The sequence below is a fragment of the Xyrauchen texanus genome, chromosome 7 (assembly GCF_025860055.1).
Source record: "Xyrauchen texanus isolate HMW12.3.18 chromosome 7, RBS_HiC_50CHRs, whole genome shotgun sequence".
Classification (NCBI taxonomy): Eukaryota; Metazoa; Chordata; class Actinopteri; order Cypriniformes; family Catostomidae; genus Xyrauchen; species Xyrauchen texanus.
The window spans coordinates 28,510,084-28,531,044 of record NC_068282.1 but is presented as its reverse complement, the minus strand read 5'-3'; the positions used below and the strand labels follow the sequence as shown (position 1 = coordinate 28,531,044).

General features: G+C 41.7%; 1 protein-coding gene across 1 annotated transcript in view; it reads right to left on the bottom strand.

Annotated features, from left to right (window-relative positions):
• hs2st1b (heparan sulfate 2-O-sulfotransferase 1b) overlaps window positions 1–20,961 on the bottom strand; it is a 164,744-nt gene that overhangs the window by 11,222 nt on the left and 132,561 nt on the right. The window contains exon 2 of the mRNA XM_052130914.1: window positions 8,149–8,387. Within this exon, the coding sequence (XP_051986874.1) occupies window positions 8,149–8,387 (239 nt within the window). The remainder of the gene's footprint in view (window positions 1–8,148; window positions 8,388–20,961) is intronic.

Below are 20,961 nucleotides of genomic sequence, written 5' to 3'. Positions count from 1 at the left end.
CAAATAACCATCTCAAAATAGCATATTTATCTTGAGCTGTTGAACAAACCAGCCAACTGACACTTAATATATGCCAGAGACAAACACCTTTCACTGATATATTTTCCAAACATCCTCCCCTCAGTCCTACTGTACAGCTCCTCAGGGAAGAGGTTGTGTCATTTGTACCATTGTCAGTCTTTGTTGCCAGGCTAGACTGAATATTACCTGGGCTAAAATGTAAACAAATAACACCTTCCCTTTCTATGCACAGATAGTGATGACATGAATACAAAGGCAAAAACACAAACAGAAAATAAAAAAAACCCAGACAGACAGACACATAAAATATGAATAGTCACAGGGCAAAATTAAATAAGAAAGTTTTTCCAGAGTAGCACTTCCAAACTTGCAAATGAAACAGCTGCATTCGTCTTATGATTGATTTCCATTCCTTGACAACTTGTTGACCTATATAGCAACCTATTTGGTGAATAAAAAATAGGTACGTGCACAACTACATATTTTTTAATATGATTTTATATTTACAAAAAAGGCTCTAAATCTAGTATTCTATGAGTTGCCAGAACAACTTGTCGACTAAACAATCTTAAGGTAGCCCTATGCAATTAGGCTGGTTTTGGGTTTAATTGACTGCAATAAGATGTATCTTTGGGGGAATTTAAAAAAGTCACTTTTACGAGAGAAAAAAAAAACAGCTAGACTACTCACATTTGCTAGTAAAAAGTACATGCAAATGTTAAATATTAATGCGTGATCAAACATCTGACATTATGAACTTTCTATTATAGCCTACCATCACAACATAAACTTCTTAATCTAACATCATATGAAAAGTTTAAAAGTAGCACATTAGTTCTTTTTGCATTAAGAGCTCCGATTTCTCACTCCAACATGACTGTGAATGCTCTCCTATCTCTCTTTCTCTCAAGCGCACGCAGAGACCAACTATGAGGAGGAGGAGGGTGGGGCTGGGCCATGACTACGCACGCATGGACCCCAATCGGGCTAATCAGCCGAGAAGAGGGATAGGCGCAACGGGAGAGAGAGAGCTACAGGCAGCTGCCCTGTATGCATTTACGTTTGTGTGTCTTTGTGTTTAAGTTTATTAAAAACATTAGTTTGATGCTTTGTCCAGTTCCCGCCGCCTCCTTTCAATTGAACTTTACTTTCGTGCCGAAGTCCGGGAAGGAGGAGGGATACACTGTCGTAGAGTCGTCGCCACTACCATCCAACCCAAAGGAGCCATCTTGGTTGGGATCAATTATTGGATTGGATTTAGGTCTATAAATAATTAGTAAACACCTTTTAAAAGAATTGTATTATATTTATTTATGATTGTTTTATCTGCTCTGTGGATCTTAAAGGATCTCATCATTTGTATCATTTAAGCGCATCCATTTAAATCAAGGTATTATTTTTGCCATTTTTGGATAACCAGTTTGCTACAGTGTAATTAATAAAACCCCAAAAAGCTGTGATTTAATAAAAAAAAAAAAAAAAAAAAAAAAAACATACTTGTATGTGCTGTGTGCTTCAGAACGCTGTCCTCTACTATCACACGCAAAGCGCATGATAATCATGAGGAGTGTTTTCAGTGTATGTGCGGCTGGCTTTATTTTGAAGAGTACAGAACATTCACATTATATACTTCATTAAATCACAGCCTTTTGCAGTTTAATAATCCCAGTAGGACATATTGCGATTTTAATTTGATAAACTGTGCATTCAGACATACATTTGTGTATTAAATATGTGAAATTCTGTCAGGCAGTCCAGGGGGCACAAAGGGCAGGCAGGAAGTCCAAGGGGGCACAAAGGGCAGGCAGGAAGTCCAAGGGGGCACAGATGGCAGGCAGGAAGTCCAAGGGGGCACAGATGGCAGGCAGGAAGTCCAAGGGGGCACAGATGGCAAGGACAGGTTCAGGTGGTCTGGGAGCTGGCCACCGGGCAAGGACCGGGTCAGGAGGCCTGGGGGGAGGCCACAGGACGGGAACAGGGTCAGGAGGCCTGGGAGGAGGCCACAGGACAGGGACTGGGTCAGGAGGCCTGGGAAGAGGCCACAGGACAGGGACTGGGTCAGGAGGCCTGGGAAGAGGCCACAGCACAGGGACTGGGTCAGGAGGCCTGGGAGGAGGCCACAGGACAGGGACTGGGTCAGGAGGCCTGGGAAGAGGCCACAGGACAGGGACAGGAGGCCTGGGAGGAGGCCACAGGACAGGGACTGGGTCAGGAGGCCTGGGAAGAGGCCACAGGACAGGGACTGGGTCAGGAGGCCAGGGAAGAGGCCACAGGACAGGGACTGGTTCAGGAGGCCTGGGAGGAGGCCATAGGACAGGGACCAGGTCAGGAGGCCTGGGAGGAGGCCACAGGACAGGGACTGGGTCAGGAGGCCTGGGAGGAGGCCACAGGATGGGAACAGGGTCAGAAGGTCTGGGAGGAGGCCACAGGTCAGGGACTGGGTCAGGACCCCTGGGAGGAGGCCCTAAAGGCGGTGACCTGGAAGGCTCTGGCGGCGGAGCCATTGGAGGCACTGGAGGCGGAGCCGCAGGAGGCTCTGGAGGCGGAGCCGCAGGAGTTTCGGGAGGCGGAGTCGCAGGAGGCTCGGGAGGCGGAGCCGTAGGAGGCTCGGGAGGCTTTGAGGGCGGAGCCGTGGGAGGCTCGGGAAGCGGAGCCGTAGGAGGCTTGGGAGGCTCAGCTGAGGGAGGCTCTGGAGGCGGAGCTGAAGGAGGCTCTGGAGGCTCAGAGGCCTCAGGGGCGGAGCCGTGGGAGGCTCAGGAGGCAGAGCCGAGGGAGGAGGAACCATGGAAAGCTCAGGAGGCTCAGGGGGCGGAGCCGTAGGAGGCTCAGGGAGCAGAGCAGAGGGAGGCTCGAGAGGCGGAGCCCTGGGAATCTCGGGAGGAGGAGCCCCGGCAGACTCGAGAGACTTGAGAGATGGAGCCCTGGGAGGCGGAGCCCTAGGAGGCTTGGGAGGAGGAGCCCTGGGTGGCTCGGGAGACTTGAGAGGCGAAGCACTGGGAGGTTCGAGAGGAGCCCTGGGAGGCTCGGGAGACTTGAGAGGCAGAGCCCTGGGAGGCTCGGGAGACTTGAGAGGCGGAGCCCTGGAAGGCTCGAGAGGCGGAGCCCTGGGAGGCTCGAGAGGCTTGAGAGGCGGAGCCCTGGGAGGCTTGAGAGGCAGGGCCCTGGGAGGCTCGAGAGGTGGAGCTCTGGAAAGCTCGGAAGGCGGAGCTCTGGAAAGCTCGGGAGGCAGAGCTCTGGAAAGCTCGGGAGGCGGAGCTCTGGAAAGCTCAGGAGGCGGAGCTCTGGAAAGCTCAGGAGGCGGAGCTCTGGAAAGCTCGGGAGGCGGAGCTCTGGAAAGCTCAGAAAGCTCGGGAGGCGGAGCTCTGGAAAGCTCAGGAGGCGGAGCTCTGGAAAGCTCAGGAGGCGGAGCTCTGGAAAGCTCGGGAGGCTCGGAAGGCGGAGCACTGGAAAGCTCTGGAAAGCTCGGGAGGCTCGGAAGGCGGAGCTCTAGGAAGCTCGGGAGGCGGAGCTCTAGGAAGCTCGGGAGGCGGAGCTCTGGAAAGCTCGGGAGGCGGAGCTCTGGAAAGCTCAGGAAGCTCGGAATGCGGAGCTCTGGAAAGCTCAGGAAGCTCGGAAGGCGGAGCTCTGGAAAGCTCGGGAGGCGGACCTCTGGAAAGCTCGGGAGGCGGAGCTCTGGAAAGCTCGGGAGGCGGAGCTCTGGAAAGCTCGGAAGGTGGAGCTCTGGGAAGCTCGGAAGGCGGAGCTCTGGGAAGCTCGGGAGGCTCGAGGGCATGACCATTGGTGCTGGCTTTTGGTCAGTCCTGGCTATTGCGTTGGCCCAGGAACGGTCGAGGCTACAGGCGCTGGCTCAGGGACGGTCGAGGCTACAGGCGCTGGCTCAGGGACGGTCGAGGCTACAGGCGCTGGCTCAGGGACGGTTGAGGCTACAGGCGCTGGCTCACTGACCTCTGAGGCGACAGACACTGGCTCACTGACCTCTGAGGCGACAGGCACTGGCTCACTGACTGTGGTATGCGCTGGCTTGGGTTCGCTGACCGTGGCTGACGAAGGCTCTGGCTTGCAGGCCGGGGCAAGCGAGGGCTCTGGCTCGCAGGCCGTGGCAGGCGTGGGCTCTGGCTCGCTGGCCGTGGCAGGCGTGGGCTCTGGCTCGCTGGCCGTGGCAGGCGGAGACTGGGGAGCAGAAGCCTTTCCTCTTCTCCTCCTCCGCCGGGCAGACGAAGTGGACTGTGCAGGCTCACTGACCAAGGCAGGCGTGAAGGTACGAACCACGGGCGAGTGGAGGGTTATTACTGTGGGAGGAGTGGCAGAGTTCTCCTCGATGGCGCCCACAGTTAACGGCGAACCGCAGGCCAGCAGAGTCTCCTCCACGAACGCGTGGAGCGTCCAGCCGCGTTGCCTGTGGCAACCGCTCCTTAAGTGCGGGGTGCAGATTGCGCCTGAAGAAGACCACCAGAGAGGAGTCCGGGAAATCCGAGATACCCGCCAGCTTAAGGAAGTCGCGGATGTGGTCCTCTATAGGGCGGTCCTCTTGATTCAAGCAGAGCAGGTGGAAGTTTGCTCGTTGAACCGCTGGATCCATAGTGTGGTTGTTCGTTCTGTTATGAACGAGCAGCGAAGGCAGACGAGGAGATGCAGATCCAGTTGCAGTTCAACTTTATTACATAAACAAACTGGCAAAACACAAAGGAAAACCCTCAATGGGGAAATAAACATTACATAGAAAACACGGGCAGGGAACACACACCAGGCTAACAACATTCAACGAACGACAAGGAGTGAACAAAAAGCAGGGCTTAAATACACAGTGAGTGATGACAGAATGAGACACAGGTAAAAACAATGAACAAAATGGCAGTGATGATGGCAGGTGGATTCTGGGAAGTGTAGTTCTAAACAATGACAAGTGAGACAGTGGAGCTAAACAAGGGACAAAACTATGGAATGCAAAGGTGACAAAAATGGCAGACAGAGGGCAACAGTGAAACAAGATAAGGAATTCCTAACACCTGTGGTGCAAAGGCAGAATCAACAAGCTACCACCTAGGGGTGTAAATTAATTTTCATAAAAACAGTGGTCGCACCGTTGTCTTTGTCTATAGTTTACAACCCAAATGTTTCTGTAGTTAAAACTACAACACTGTTGGAATGAAAAAAAAATTATATTTTGTACTCTATCTATACTTAAACTCGTAAAAGCAAAGTAGAGATGACAGAAGATGAGCAGAGAATGTATGTGGCAGGACTTCGTTCGTGATGTTGATGTTGTTTCCCAATGCGCGGTCACCGGCAGTGACAAAAGCAAAGTTTCAAATGACGCAATCAAACTTTAGTTATACATTTTCCAGGACAAATAATTATTTTCCAGGACATTTAAATATTTTTCAAATTTTCCATGACTGGAAAATTGCATTGCAAAATTCCAGGTTTTCCAGGACTTCCAGGACGTGTGGGAACATTAAGCATTATTGGATGATAAAACGCTTAACAGGGATAGTTTCAATTGAAACTACATTCAAATAGTTATGAATGACATGAAAGTTTGATTTTATATATTTGAGTGTTGATGAACTACTAATCTGTTAAGAATTACCAAAATAATGTTTGTTATTTGCAAATGCAAGTATAAAGTGTCATATATTTATAATTTTCTGTTTATATGGCTGTTTAAATGGGATGAATTTAAAAAGACACAACTTTTCAGAGACTTTTACCATGCAAACTTTCTAATGGCTAAATAACTGCACACGGTCGACATGCTACTGAAGCACTACTAAAAATACCAAAACCAAATATATATTTAAGCAATATCACAAAATCAAGATTCCTGTTGTTCTGAATATCAGCATATTCGTGATTAGTCCATAGGTAATCACAGATGTGCTTATTTTCGGATCAACAGCCTAACTTCAAGAGTGATATTGCTTATACACAACAGTTCAACAATCAAGCAAATAAAATTGAAAAACGTACGTTTGACATAATGGAACCAATTTATATTAGGTGTCTTTAACTAATGTACTTTAGCTTTTAATACAATGTACATATTCTGTACATACATGTTGTTGCATTATACTTACATTTACAGTACCTGCATTTTAATTATTTTGTAGTTACACTAAACCCTAAACCAAAGAAAACCTATTTCTTAACCTACCCTTACCTCAACCTCAGTAGCAGCAAATATGTCTAAGTTTTTGAGAATTTTGCAGAACAATATGTAGTTAAGCAATAAATACTTGGTATTGTATTTATTTTAATGTTAGTACATAGTAGTTAAAGACACCTAATATAAAGGAGGACCACAAAAATGTATCTGTTAGTTTGTGCAATTCTTTGCCAGCAGAACGAGTTGGTAAATGAATCAGTTATCGTAAATTAATATTTTCTCAATCACTTTCATTGTTATGGTCATGCACATCTCAGTGCTGTTTAAAGGAATTTAAAATGAATGATGAATCAAAATCTTCACCACTATTTGGAAAGCCATGAACACACACAAGCAGAATGACACAAATAGTGATGCTAAGCAAATCCAATTTTGCGGAGCGGAATAAACTGTAGTATAAATAAATATAAATATTAAGCATTCTATTAGAAAGATGGATGTGTATACTGTACATATGAAAAATAAACAAACTACTCGACCTCACTAATCGACTAGTCGGTTGTTGGACGACCCATCCCTAATAAGTCAATGGTATTTCATTGTTGCCATCATGAAGGACTGTTCCTCATTCTTCTTGGTTCAAGCTTGTTCAACACAGCTTTGAACCTGCTAACTACACAAAGTCACGGTAGCAGCGTGGATATTGATAGAGGATAATGAATAATGGAAGTGTAGTCAGAGATGAGACAGTTTGTTAGAAGAAGCATGTGCTACAGACACAGGGCCACTGCGCTGACATCACCTGGACTGTCAGAGTGAAAATTAACTGACAGAGAGCAAAAGACCATCATACTGTCATCAGTTCAAGCAGCCTATATCTCTGCTCCAAACTGCAAAATATATTTCTTATGAGCTGGTCTGGGAAATGCGCATACCAGCATATTCATTGCAGCAGGCTATATTTGGCAATTCTATTTAATTATTGTCTAGTGCAAGCTTGTTTAAAAGCGAGTATTTTAAACTCTAAAAGCCTGTAGGCAAAATACATTCCAGCTTACTATGCAGTATTTTTGTTGTTTATAGCAACTAATAAAAAAAGTAGTATTGAATAAATTCTATACTGAATTTAATAACCCCTTTTTCCTTAATATTTTCCTGACCACATTCACTGTGAAAATATAATGCAGGCAGACATACACTGCATTGGAACAGCATATACTGTATGTTATGTAACCACAAATATGGCAGATGAATAATCGAAAGCCTCAGTCTAAAAGAGCCAATCACCTATTAGATACAAACATCGGCAGTCAATAAACTTGAAAATGAGCATGCACATTAGCTGCACCAGCTGGGAAAATAGCATAATTTGTTGCGTCATCGGAGGTAAAGAAGTACAATTTATGATACCATTGCTGTCAGATTTTACTGTTCATTGGTCTGCAATCTTGAACAACCGTTTTGATGATTATGGTCTTTCCACATTTAAGTAGATAGGAGTTGTACTTTCATGAACCTTGTATCCATAGAAAATAGCTACCCAGGAGTTGCAAAGATGGCCGCCGAGTGGACTGTCTTGCCTTTAAAGGGACTTTGGTGTATGCCACAATGGTAAATGCTTGTCTTGACTTTCCAAAATAACACCGCAAGTTTAAAAGACCAACTTCTTATAAATGGTCTGTCGTCATTTATATCGCTATTGCTTGACAAACATGTCCCACTTCACCAAACCGACCCACCTACTTATATCAAACATATCCTAACCAGATATCAAGCTATAGGTTTCCAGTAACAAGCAATTTGTCCACATTGAACATGGATCTGCTGTGCAATGCAGCACAATCACAACCAATCATAAAAAATGTATGTTTAATTATGAAAGCTGAATTTTGGATCAATGTTTACAGGTCTACCAGGTGCCAATGTAGAGCTCTTAAAAAGGGGTCTGAAATATTATAGCATTACACGGCTTCGATACAGTATCAACCCCATGGATGTGTGTGATTTAATGGCCATATCACCTGGTCCTGTAGTGACATGACTGGGTTGTTCTTGGTGGTGTTGATGTGGAGAACATGAAAGTGGTTCTTTCCGCAAAGGTCATATGCAATGTTGGTGAAGGAGGTGCTGGCAGTCTTGGGCACACGGTTATAGATGATGACCAGATCGTCACTCTCAGCCAATGCCGGAGAGTCCCGTAGGCTGTCCCGTGTCTGTCTCTGTTCCACCTCTCGCACCTCGTGTCTGGCTATGGTGCGTTCTGCAGGAGAGAAGATAGAAGATAGATTGCATTTACATTCAATCAAGCTTTCACCAAAGAAACATATGGGACAAAAGTGTAAATATGACAATAACCACGGATTTCTATGCTTTTTATTACCTTAAAAAATATATAGTATTTAATTACAGAAAATGCAACGATTTAAATTGTATTTCAATTGTGCAACCTATATACTCAAAGCCCCGCCAATGAACACTGATCTTGAATACTTCACTATGGGACTTCAAACACATGACAAACACAACACATGACACAAATAGCATTGCAAAAATGGGTATATGGATGGGTGGCTTTGCATATATGTACATGCGAGTTGACATTTTTTTATGTGCCATTCCTAAAATTTTTTTTTTTACTGTGTTTTTAACACTTCTCAAAGTTTAGTTAAGTATTGGTTTATTTAAATGTGTATGCAAACTTTTAGGGGGTAGAAAAGATGGTGCCACTGTCTGTCTGTCTGTGTGTGTGTGTGTGTTTGTGTGTGTGTCTGTGTGTGTGTGTTTGTGTGTGTTTGTGTGTGTGAGAGAGTGAGTGAGTGAAAGAGAGTGAGTGAGTGAGTGAAAGAGAGTGAGTGAGTGAGTGAGAGAGAGAGAGATACAGCCTATAAATCTGGGGTAGCTAAAGATCTGTAAAACTTCCGAGCAGGTCCCTTCAGCTAAATGTTGATTTAAACCATAGGGAAACAGCAGCAGGATGAAAAGAATTGAATAATGGAGCGAGAAGAGGATACAAGCAAGCAGTTTCAGCAGAAGAGTTAGTGTGATCTGCTTCAGGTGCTAACACACTCAAGCACAATAACTCCACTGCCAGTATGAAGATGTCAGGAGAATTCTGCACCATAAAGTCCCTCTTCTATAGCTCTCATTTAGTAGCATCCTCCTTCAGAAACTGTAGGAAGGTTTAAAAATCCCACCTTCTATCTATTATTAAGTTTCTGGATGGTTATGCTCTTCAATCTCTCTTAATGGTTTATAACTTGAAGCAGCAGATGCCTCCTTGTTCTTATATTAAAGTTTAGCCATCTTTTATTTCACAGCCATTCAATTACAATGTGGGAGGTGTAGCAATTTTCTATGACTATGATGAAATAAAGATTACGCAGGGTAATCGCAAAGACATTTGCACAGCTCAAGCCAATTTAAAAAGAAGAGTTCAATATTTCTGAAGTAAATTTAACTGAATGAATCACCATTACTCATGAGGCAAAGAACGCCTATGCTTCCGCTTAAATGTGGCTGTTTGGTTGCATACAGAAGGTAAACTGAAGGAAAAAGAAACCTTGGTCTAAAAAACTAAATATATATAAATTAAATCAGTGTGGCTTCCAGGTTGCATATGCAAATGCACTCCAAGGTTCCATGACATAAAAAGGGAAATGGAGTAAACCTTTCTTAGTTCCCTGTCACTGAAAGACACCAATAATTCATGCAGAATCTTATCAAGCTTTAGGGCTACTTTAGCGAGCATTTTTATAGCTGAAGTATGGATAGACCTCACCAAAATTACTGGCCGGTTGAACTGCGATGCACCTCACTGATCTCTGCCTGCATTCACCTAGGTCTAATGTGGACTACACAATTGCCAACAAAACCCTTCATCAGCCAACTAACAAGGACAATTGAATCTATGTGAACTTCTGCAGTTAATCCAGGATGGATTTCAAATACATTAGTCATTCATTTTACAGTTCATACAAAATCTTTGTTTAAACACTGACCCTTAACACCTACTTAGTTTAATTTTAAACCATGACTTGCACTAAACATAAGTAATATTGGCATGGTATTCATGATGTTAGACAGAGGGGAACTGGCCCACATAGCGAGTCTGGTTTCTCCCAATGGTATTTTCTCCATTAACCAACATCTTATGGAGTTTTGTGTTCCTTGCCACAGTTGCCTTCGGCATGCTCACTGGGGTTATAAATACAATTATTATTTAATTACTTATTTTTAAACCCAATTCACAATCGTATTTTATCAAACTACACAATGATGACTCATAGACAATATAGACATTACAGTTTTATCTAAAAGTATTTTGACACATAAAAAGTTACATACTTCATATTTAAACTAACTATTACCACCAAACCTTCAGTATCACAGCTGTGAAACAGAGATATCTGAAATCACTGGACAGCTTAGATGAGTGTTATAAGTGAAGGACAAAAGGTACAAATGAGATCCAAGAGCATACATTTAGACTCTTAAATCTGTTCCTTTCTGGACAAACTGCTAACTGATGAGTGGTAACGACTTATGTACACCCTCTACCTTCTAAAGCAAGCAAGGTTCATAACTCTTGTTCTCCTGGGGGTGATTTAAAAAGCCTCATGAGGGACCAGTACTCAAGAAAAAAACAAGAATTCTCTTGTGGTTTATGTGGACCCAAGAGAGTTCAGGATGAACTCCATAAATAGATAATTCCTCAGAAGGGCTAAAACGATTAGCCAACGTTATTGACAATGTCGACAATAAAAAAAAATTGACATATTTTTTGTTGTCGATTAGTCGTTTCATATCTTTTAACGTAACATACAGCACTGCCGCTCACACCTGAACGAGGAGAGGAAGAATTACACAGCTCACAGTCCAGATGCACTCTAAACTTTCCAAATAGCTTCAGGTGATGTAGTATTAGGGAATTATAATGCAAAAATACAAATATGTAAATACAGAAGCACTCTTGTTGTGGAATACGCAGAGCTCTTTAAAGGAAACACCCCGGTGTTACATTTTACAGTGCATCCGGAAAGTATTCACAGCGCTTCACTTTTTTCCACATTTTGTTAGGTTACAGCCTTATTCCAAAATGGATTAAATTCATTATTTTCCTAAAAATTCTACAAACAATACCCCATAATGACAACGTGAAAGATGTTTGCTTGAAATCTTTGCAAATGTATTAAAAATAAATAAATAAATCACATGTACATTAAGTATTCACAGCCTTTGCTCAATACTTTGTTGAAGCACCTTTGGCACTAATTACAGCCTCAAGTCTTTTTGTGTATGACACTACAAGGTTGGCACACCTATTTTTGGGCAGTTTCTCCCATTCTTCTTTGCAGGACCTCTCAAGCTCCATCAGGTTGGATGAGGAGCGTCTGTGCACAGCCATTTTCAGATCTCTCCAGAGATGTTCACTCTGGTTCGATCTGGGCTCTGGCAGGGACACTCAAGAACATTCACAGAGTTGTCCCATAGCCACTCCTTTGTTATCTTGGCTGTGTGCTTGGGGTCGTTGTCCTGTTAGAAGAAGAACCTTCACCCCAGTCTGAGGTCCAGAGCGCTCTGGAGCAGGTTTTCATCAAGGATGTCTCTGTACATTGCTGCATTCATCTTTCCCTCAATCCTGACTAGTCTCCCAGTTCCTGCCACTGAAAAACATCCGCACGGCATGATGCTGCCACCACCATGCTTCACTGTAGGGATGGTATTGGCCAGGTGATGAGCGGTGCCTGGTTTCCTCCAGACATGACGCTTGCCATTCAGGCCAAAGAGTTCAACCTTTGTTTCATCAGACCAGAGAATTTTGTTTCTCATGGTCTGAGAGTCCTTCAGGTGCCTTTGGCAAACTCCAGGTGGGCTGTCATGTGCCTTTTACTGAGGAGTGGCTTCCGTCTGGTTGATTGGTGGAGTGCTGCAGAGATGGTTGTTCTTCTGGAAGGTTCTCCTCTCTCCACAGAGAAATGATGAAGCTCTGTCAGAGTGACCATTGGGTTCTTGGTCACCTCCCTGACTAAGGCCCTTCTCCCTCGATCACTCAGTTTGGCCAGGCATCCAACTCTAGGAAGAGTCCTGGTGGTTCCAAATGTCTTCCATTTACAGATGATGGAGGCCACTGTGCTCATTGGGACCTTCAATGCTGCAGAAATGTTTCTGTACCCTTCCCCAGATCTGTGCCTCGATACAATCCTGTCTTGGAGGTCCACAGACAAATCCTTGGACTTCATGGCTTGGTTTGTGCTCTGACATGCACTGTTAACTGTGGGACCTTATATAAACAGGTGTGTGCCTTTCCAAATCATGTCCAATCAACTGTATTTACCACAGGTGGACTCTAATCAAGTTGTAGAAACATCTCAAGGATGATCAGTGGAAACAGGATGCACCTGAGCTCAATTTTGAGTGTCATAGCAAAAGCTGTGAATACTTATGTAGCCTACATGTGATTTTTTTCGTTTTTTATTTTTTATAAATTTGCAAAGATTTCAAACAAACGTCTTTCACGTTGTCATTATGGGGTATTGTTTGTAGAATTTTGAGGAAAATAATGAATTTAATACATTTTGGAATAAGGCTGTAACATAACAAAATGTGGAAAAAATGAAGCGCTGTGAATACTTTCCGGATGCACCGTAAATGCAGTTATATTTTATGCTTTATATAGCTTTATTAAAGTTCAAATAATATGGAAGCAGATCATATAAATAACTACAAACTCCGAAACTGGCATTTCTGTGAAGGCAGCACCTCTTCTATGAGTTGCGCGAATGTCCGTATCTAAGTGGGATAGATTGAAACTGCGTCCGGCTGAGGCACACACTGTCGCGGGGATGCTCATCACTCGAATGCACATGCTTGGAAGGCCAGACAGACAAAAAACGTCTTTAGGCGTAATGTATACAGACATTAAATGTAAAGATGAATATCGTATGAAGACATCAATACCACGAGTATGCATTATAGCATCTAAACAGAATTTTGTGTACAGGCGTCAATGCAAGGATGCGTAATTGTGAGTAGGTGTGTAAACACCAAGACTTCATTGTCAAAATAAAAGTCTTATCCACTATCAATGCAAACCCTGCAGTTTTATGTATTTATTTGTGTATATTCATTTATATTACTTAATATGGATCATATTTAATATATTGTAGCTTTTGTTTTTATATTTAAATATTTTTCATATGTTTAATATTTATTAAAAAGTGGCAACAGGCTATTTTTCTCTTACGGAGATATATCTACCATATCTAATCTTAAAAAAATTATGTTTGTTGGTGAATTTAAATTTTGTCAGGATAAAACTGGTTAATTGAAATGTTACGACATGAACCATGTTTGATGGGCTACTAGACAAAACAAATTTTTACATTGTGTGCATGGTGAGGGTCAGTGAGGAATAAGAGGCGGCTGTAAAATGTGTGGGAAGATGTTCTGACAAACTAACACGGCAACCACTCATTGATATAGAATATAATCTCTCCATTCCCTCAGAATGTCATTTGCACAGTTGTCTGCAGCTATCATGACAACACTTTGCTTGTAAAAACTAGGTACAAGTACAGTGTAGGCTACTGTCTTTATGTATTTTATATTATCTATTCATTCATTTGATATTTTTTCATGTATATAATATTATTTAATACTTATAATTAGATTTTAATCTAAATATTAGATTAGATATAAATTATTTGATATTATTTAGTGATATTAACTCAATATGATATACATTAATTTATATATTTAAATTATAAATTTAATAATATATTACATATAACTAAAAATAAAATAAAACACAAAGATTAATTTCATTACATTTGCACAGAGTGTAAGCATTCTAACTGCATTATGTTTAGGTGTAATTTTGTTGATTATGTGTCCTGAAGGAGTCCATTAATTTATGGTGCAATTGGCAGTCTACCATTACTCCAATCCAGAGCGCCTGAAGATTTGTAATAATTTTCAAGACCTAAGTTAAGATGCTTTGGGAAACACACTGAACTGTAATAACAGATTCATTAAAAAGAGTAGACTCAAAATAATGACTATTTCATAAATCTGACAACGTGTCTAGACTAGTAAAGATTCCATTATTATCAGTTAATAATGAGAAGAAAAATGTGTCTCTTTGTTTTGATTTTAGACCTTGAAAGCACTAGCAGGCCTACGTATTCACTTGAGTTGTAACAAACAGGGTGAGTAAATGATTATTATTATTATATTATATTATATAGAATATACAGCTAAAGAGCGTCAATTTAAAATAAATATATGTATAATTTGTAAATTAATGAAAAATAAAAATGCACATTTAATATTCACACTATGGATGATTCACTAACCCTCACTAATGTGTACTCAACTCAGTCTATAAATGATTCTCTGTTCACCAAAATGCCTTGAAATATGTTTGTTTAAAAAAAATTAATTAAATTCTCTGAATAACGTACCGATGACAAAAAGGTGGTGACATGGATGAATTCATTACCACTCTTAGTGGTTACAGAAGGGAATCCTGCAAACCATCTCCTAAAGATCATCACTGACGTGACATTGGTTTTCAAAGAGATTTTTCTTAGTGATTTAAAGGATGTTACATATGCATTTGCTGTACTTATGGGGCTTTTTATGCCCCAAACATCAGTTACCCAAGATGTTGAAATTCACATGATTTGAGGTAATCCAATAAATTGTCATAAAGATTGCTGTTGTATAGCAATCTCAAATGTTTTGACGTTTCACTATATTTGTGGGGACATTTTCAAACATTCTCACGAAACTAAAGCCAATAGGCTATATATATATATATATATATATATATATATATATATATATATATATATATATATATATATGCTTTGTGTCTTAGCCAGAGAATTCAGAGAAGTTTTTCTGTTGTAAACTTAAAATAAACTTGAAAGGTTAATGTGCTCTTTTATTGTTATGATGGTTTATTTGTGTCACACCAGTCTTGCCAGAATAGCTAGATAGAGGGCTTTGTACTGTTAACTTATGTTAAAGAGAATATATTTATATATATATTGTAATAATTAACATAATTATTAAATTAGGATGTTTGAAACAAATAGGTGACTAAAATCTTACTCTAAGTGTAGACTTTGTAGTTCCATGGTCTGTAATTATTTATGTGGCTTCATTGCAAAAACTGACACTTAAACAAAAACATGCTAAACATATACTGACTTTGATGTCTTTGATACAGTCTTTCTATATATTTCCAAGTCAAAGGGTGAACGAACTGCAGCGTAAGGCTTCTCTATGGTTCTGTGGTCTCTAATTCATAAAAATCACAAAATACTGTGTGGAATCAACTGCTCACTCATTTCTGAGATCAATATTCAGTAGCAATTTTACTTAGTTTATTTCAAATCTGTACACCCCTTAAAAATGTGATTTATTTTTAAATAGTAAAATAATTGGATAGTTTAGTATGTTCAAAGCCAAGGTGATGCCATACCTTGGGCAAAATTATGATAAACTTGTGCCAGCTAGGGATGTGCATCTCCATAACTGAGGCCAATACAAAACGCATCTCGATGCATAGCCAAGGATACGATACATTAAAGATACATATGAAGCAGCTACCGATACGATGCGATACAATTCACTCCATTACGATGCGGTACGATCCGATTCGATTCAACACAATGCGATTCAATGCAATACGATGCAATGGGGAAAAATATGATGCTATGCAAATCAATAAGGTAGGCTACAGATAGTTTGCTTTTATTTCTTTGGTTCAGACAGACAAATTAAGTGCCTTCTGACTTCTAAATCATGGACCTTTCACAAAAAGGCCTTTGTAGGTCAAAAAAACAAAAAAAAAAAACTACTCAAAAGCCCCCGGCTGAGCGCCGCTACATTGGTGTTTACCCCGGTGGACGAGATGGTTGCCTCCCTACGCCTACGGGTTGTGGGGGGGAAAACTCTGACTGTTGTCTGTGCATATGGACTGAACAGTAGTTCAGAGTATTCAGCCTTCTTGGAGACCCTGAATGGAGTCCTGAATAGGGCCCCAGTAGGGGACTCCATAGTGATGCTGGGTGACTTCAACGCGCACGTGGGAAATGACAGGGACACCTGGAAAGGCGTGATTGGGAGGAATGGCCTCCCTGATCTGAATTTAAGTGGATGTTTGTTATTAGACTTCTGTGCTAGTTATGGATTATCTATAACAACCCCCGAAGGTCGATGATCGATTTTGTACGTGACGTCGGATCTGAGGCCATATGTTTTGGACACTAGGGTGAAGAGAGGGGCAGATTTGTCAGCCGATCACCATCTGGTGAGGAGTTGGGTTAGGGGGTGGAGAAAGACTCTGGACAGACCTGGGAAGCCCAAGCGAGTAGTGCGGGTGAACTGGGAACTTTGGAGGAGGTCCCTGTCCGCGAGATCTTCAACTCACACCTCCGGCTGAGCTTTTCAGGCATCCCTGCGGAGGTTGGGGAGATTGAACCAGAATGGGGAATATTCAAAGCTTCCATTGCTGAAGCCGCGGTGGAGAGCTGTGGCCTCAAAGTTTTAGGTGACGCAAGGGGTGGTAACCCACAAACACTGTGGTGGACACTGGTGGTCAGGGAAGCCATCCGACTGAAGAAAGAGGCCTTCCGGGATTTGTTGTCCCGGAGGTCTCCGGAGGCAGTTGCAAGGTACTGACAGGCCCGAAAGCTGCGGCCTCGGTCGTGAGGGAGGCAAAGCAGTGGGTTTGGAAAAATTTTGGAGAAGCCATGGAGAAGGAATTTTCGGTCAGCACCAAAGTGCTTCTGGAAAACAGTCCGCCACCTTAGGAGGGGGAAACGGGGAACCATCCGAGCTGTACACAGCAAAGATGGGATGCTGTTGACCTCAACCGAGGAGGTTATTGGGCGGTGGAAGGAACACTTTGAAGAACTCCTAAATCCCAACACGCCCTCTATGCTAGAGGCAGAGCCGGAGGCTGATGGGGGATCAGATTCTATTTCCCTGGGGGAGGTCACTGAGGTTGTCAAACAACTCCGCAGTGGCAAAGCCCCAGGGATTGATGAGATCCTACCAGAAATGCCAAAAGCTTTGGATGTGGAGGGGGTGTCATGGATGACACGCCTCTTCAACATTGCGTGGAAATCTGGGACAGTGCTTAAGGAGTGGCAGACCGGGGTGGTGGTTCCCCTCTTCAAAAAGGGGGATCAGAGAGTGTGTGCCAACTACAGTGTGCCAATCACACTTCTCAGCCTCCCTGGTAAAGTTTACTCCAAGGTGCTGGAGAGGAGGGTTTGGCCGATTGTCGAACCTTGGATTGAAGAGGAACAATGCAGTTTTCGTCCTGGCAGTGGAACGACAGATCAGATCTTTACTCTCACAAGGACCCTGGAGGGGGCCTGGGAGTATGCCCATCCGGTCTACATGTGTTTTGTGGATCTGGAGAAGGCGTATGACCGGGTCAACCGGGAGAGACTGTGGGAGGTGCTGCGGGAGTACGGGGTGGGGGGGTCCCTTCTTAAGGCGATCCAATCCCTGTACGTCCAAAGCGAGAGCTGTGTCCGGGTCCTCGGCACGAAGTCGAGTTCATGCCATGTGGGGTTGGTCTCCGCCAAGGCTGCGCTTTGTCACCAATCCTGTTTGTGATATTCATGGACAGGATATCGAGTCGTAGTGGGGTGGGGAAGGTGTGCGGTTCGGTGGGCTGGGGATCTCATCGCTGCTTTTTGCAGATGATGTTGTCTTCATGTCATCATCGGTCCGTAACCTTCAGCTCTCACTGGATCGCTTGGCAGTCAAGTGTGAAGCGGCTGGGATGAGGCTTAGCACCTCTAAATCTGAGGCCATGGTTCTCAGCAGGAAACCGATGGAGTGCGTACTTCAGGTAGGGAAGGAGGTATTGCCCCAACTGAAGGAGTTCAAGTACCTCGGTGTCTTGTTCACGAGTGAGGGGACAATGGAGCGGGAGGTTGGCTGGAGAATCGGGCAGCAGGGGCGGTATTGCACTCGCTCTATCGCACAGTTGTCACGAAAAGAGAGCTGAGCCAGAAGGCAAAGCTCTCGATCTACCAGTCAATTTTTGTTCCTACCCTCACCTATGGTCATGAAGGCTGGGACCAAAAGAACTAGGTCGCGAGTACAAGCGGCCCGCATGGGCTTCCTCAGAAAGGTGGCGGGCTTCTCCCTTAGAGATAGGGTGAGGAACTCAGTCATCCATGAGGAGCTCGGAGTAGAGCCCCTGCTCCTTTGCGTCGAAAGGAGTCAGTTGAGGTGGTTTGGGCATCTGGTAAGGATGCCCCCTGGCCACCTCCCTGGGGAGGTGTTTCAGGCACATCCAGCTGGGAGGAGGCCTCGGGGAAGACCCAGGATTAGGTGGAGAGATTACATCTCCACACTGGTCTGGGAACGCCTTGGGGTCCCCCAGTCAGAACTGGTTAATGTGGCTCGGGATAGGGAGGTTTGGGGCCCCCTGCTGGAGCAGCTGCCCCCAAGACCCGACTTCGGATAAGCGGCTGAAAATGGATGGACTGATGGACTGACTATTGATCTTACCATCAATAGTCCCAGCTGTCAACTGATTTTTATAAAATATATACAATACATCTGATATCATTATTAAAATATATTTTTTAATAATTTATTTTTGTAATTTAATGTAAATCAAAAACCTATTTTCTCAATGAAGTAAAAAAAAAAAAAAAGATAGACAAATTATATAACATAATCCCAGTCAAAGAGATTCATCTGATAGAAAAATAAATAAAATATTATATACATACATACATACATACATACATACATACACACACACCATACCATACACACTACACAGGCCTATAAATATAAACATATTTGGACGTCTATATTTTTATTTGTATGCATGTTATAACAGCAACCACACGATTAAAGTTCTCCACCTACGAAATCTCAATTTAACCCCTGCATTCAAGACAAAATATTTGATTAAATTGCAATTATCTACTACCAAATGTTAATGTTCACCCTCCATAAAAAACTTCCAGATGAACAAATGGTTAATTATTGTTATTTACACAGATGCAAGTATTATATTCATATGCAACTCATTAATAATTATTTTTGAGACTCAATATTAACAGCAAGCAAATATGCACAATTTATTTTATGGGCATAACTAAAAATTAAATAATAGGTAGTAAAAACTCTTAGCTAACATAGAAAAATAAAATCAATAAATAAAAGGTATAAGAAAACGAAACCGTATGGACCTGAAAACACGTTAAAAATGGTCCTGCACCGGTGTCATCTAGTTGAATGAAAGTTTTGGAAGTTAAGGTAAAATCCAGTGGAGAGACTCTTTTTCACGAGCTCAAAGAATGATGATGAATTTATTTTCAGTCATCTTCATGCTGGATAATTTGAGTTTTATCAGATGCTTATTGATTTAAATGTGAATGATGCAATTAAAAAGGAATGTTACAAATGCAGACTCGATTCAATGCTACCATAATCTACTATATTAATAACATTTATTAATATAAGAATTGCACTGCAAAATTGTATACATAAGTGAGCGCATTCTTGAAAAACACATTTGCAATTATTCATGAAATTTCGTTGAGAATACGACTACGTACAATGTCACGAATGACGGCACGTCATCTTCATACACATGATTCATTAGTAACATAATACTACGTAGATTTTGAGGTCACCATCACATAGTTAATACATTTTATGAACATTGTTTATATTTTCGGGCTCGCCATTGGACAAAACATAGACATCTGTACATAAAATTACGTGTTTGGGCACAATAATGCGAACACACGTTTTGTCGTCTGTACATGTTGTGTCCACAAACAAAAAACTCTCTGGCCTTCCATAGCTCCTGACTTATTGAATCATAATATATGTCACTGTGCATTTCGTACCCTGAAGAAAATGTGCAATATGCAGCTATATTAATGAGACAGAGTTTGTTTCTTTGTGAGTTAAAGATTGATTGAAGTGAACAGAAAGGTGAGAGAGGGTAGTCTTCACCCCATTTTACACCGCAACAAAATAAGTTTTTGATTTGTTTTTGTTTGTTTTCCCAATCTAAAACTCCTTTAAAACAACATACATTTAATATAGCAACTATACTGCAAAAGAAAAAAATATTTATCTGAGAATGTTGAATATAATATAAAAAATACAAATATTTGTAAATATCTAAAAATGCTTTATAATGCTTTTAAATATCTAAAATGATACATTCACCTGAGAAGCAGCATATAAGTTATTTAGGCTGAATTTTAGAGAATGGATCTTGAATACAAGTATATTTTGTCTTTACAGCACTGGCAGAAGTATAACCATGTAAAAGATACACTTATATACAAAATACACTTATATTTAAGATATATTCTCTTAAAGAAATTTTATATGTTGCTTCTCAAGTAAATGTATCATGTTTTAAGGATTTTTAGACTATTTTAAATGGAGAAAAAGACAAAAAGAAAAACACTTGATAACAAGAGGATTTATTGCAGTGGATTTCTTTACTGAATTAAACTTAATAAAAAGAATTTTGTCATTTAATTCAGTAAAAGTCATTTAGAGGTATTTTTAAAAGATGATTGTGTCCTCTTTATTGTTAGTAAACGTGTTTAATACAACCTATTTAGTCAACCTCAAGCTGAATAATTGGTTAATAGCTAATGATAAATCGTTGCAATAATCGCTGAATAGTCGAATAATCATTCTAATTATCATTAGACTCATTGATTATCAAAATAATCATTAGTTGCAGCCCTACTCCACAGAGAGAGTGAAAAAAAACCCTCCATACTTCAGTGTAACAAGACATAAACAGAATT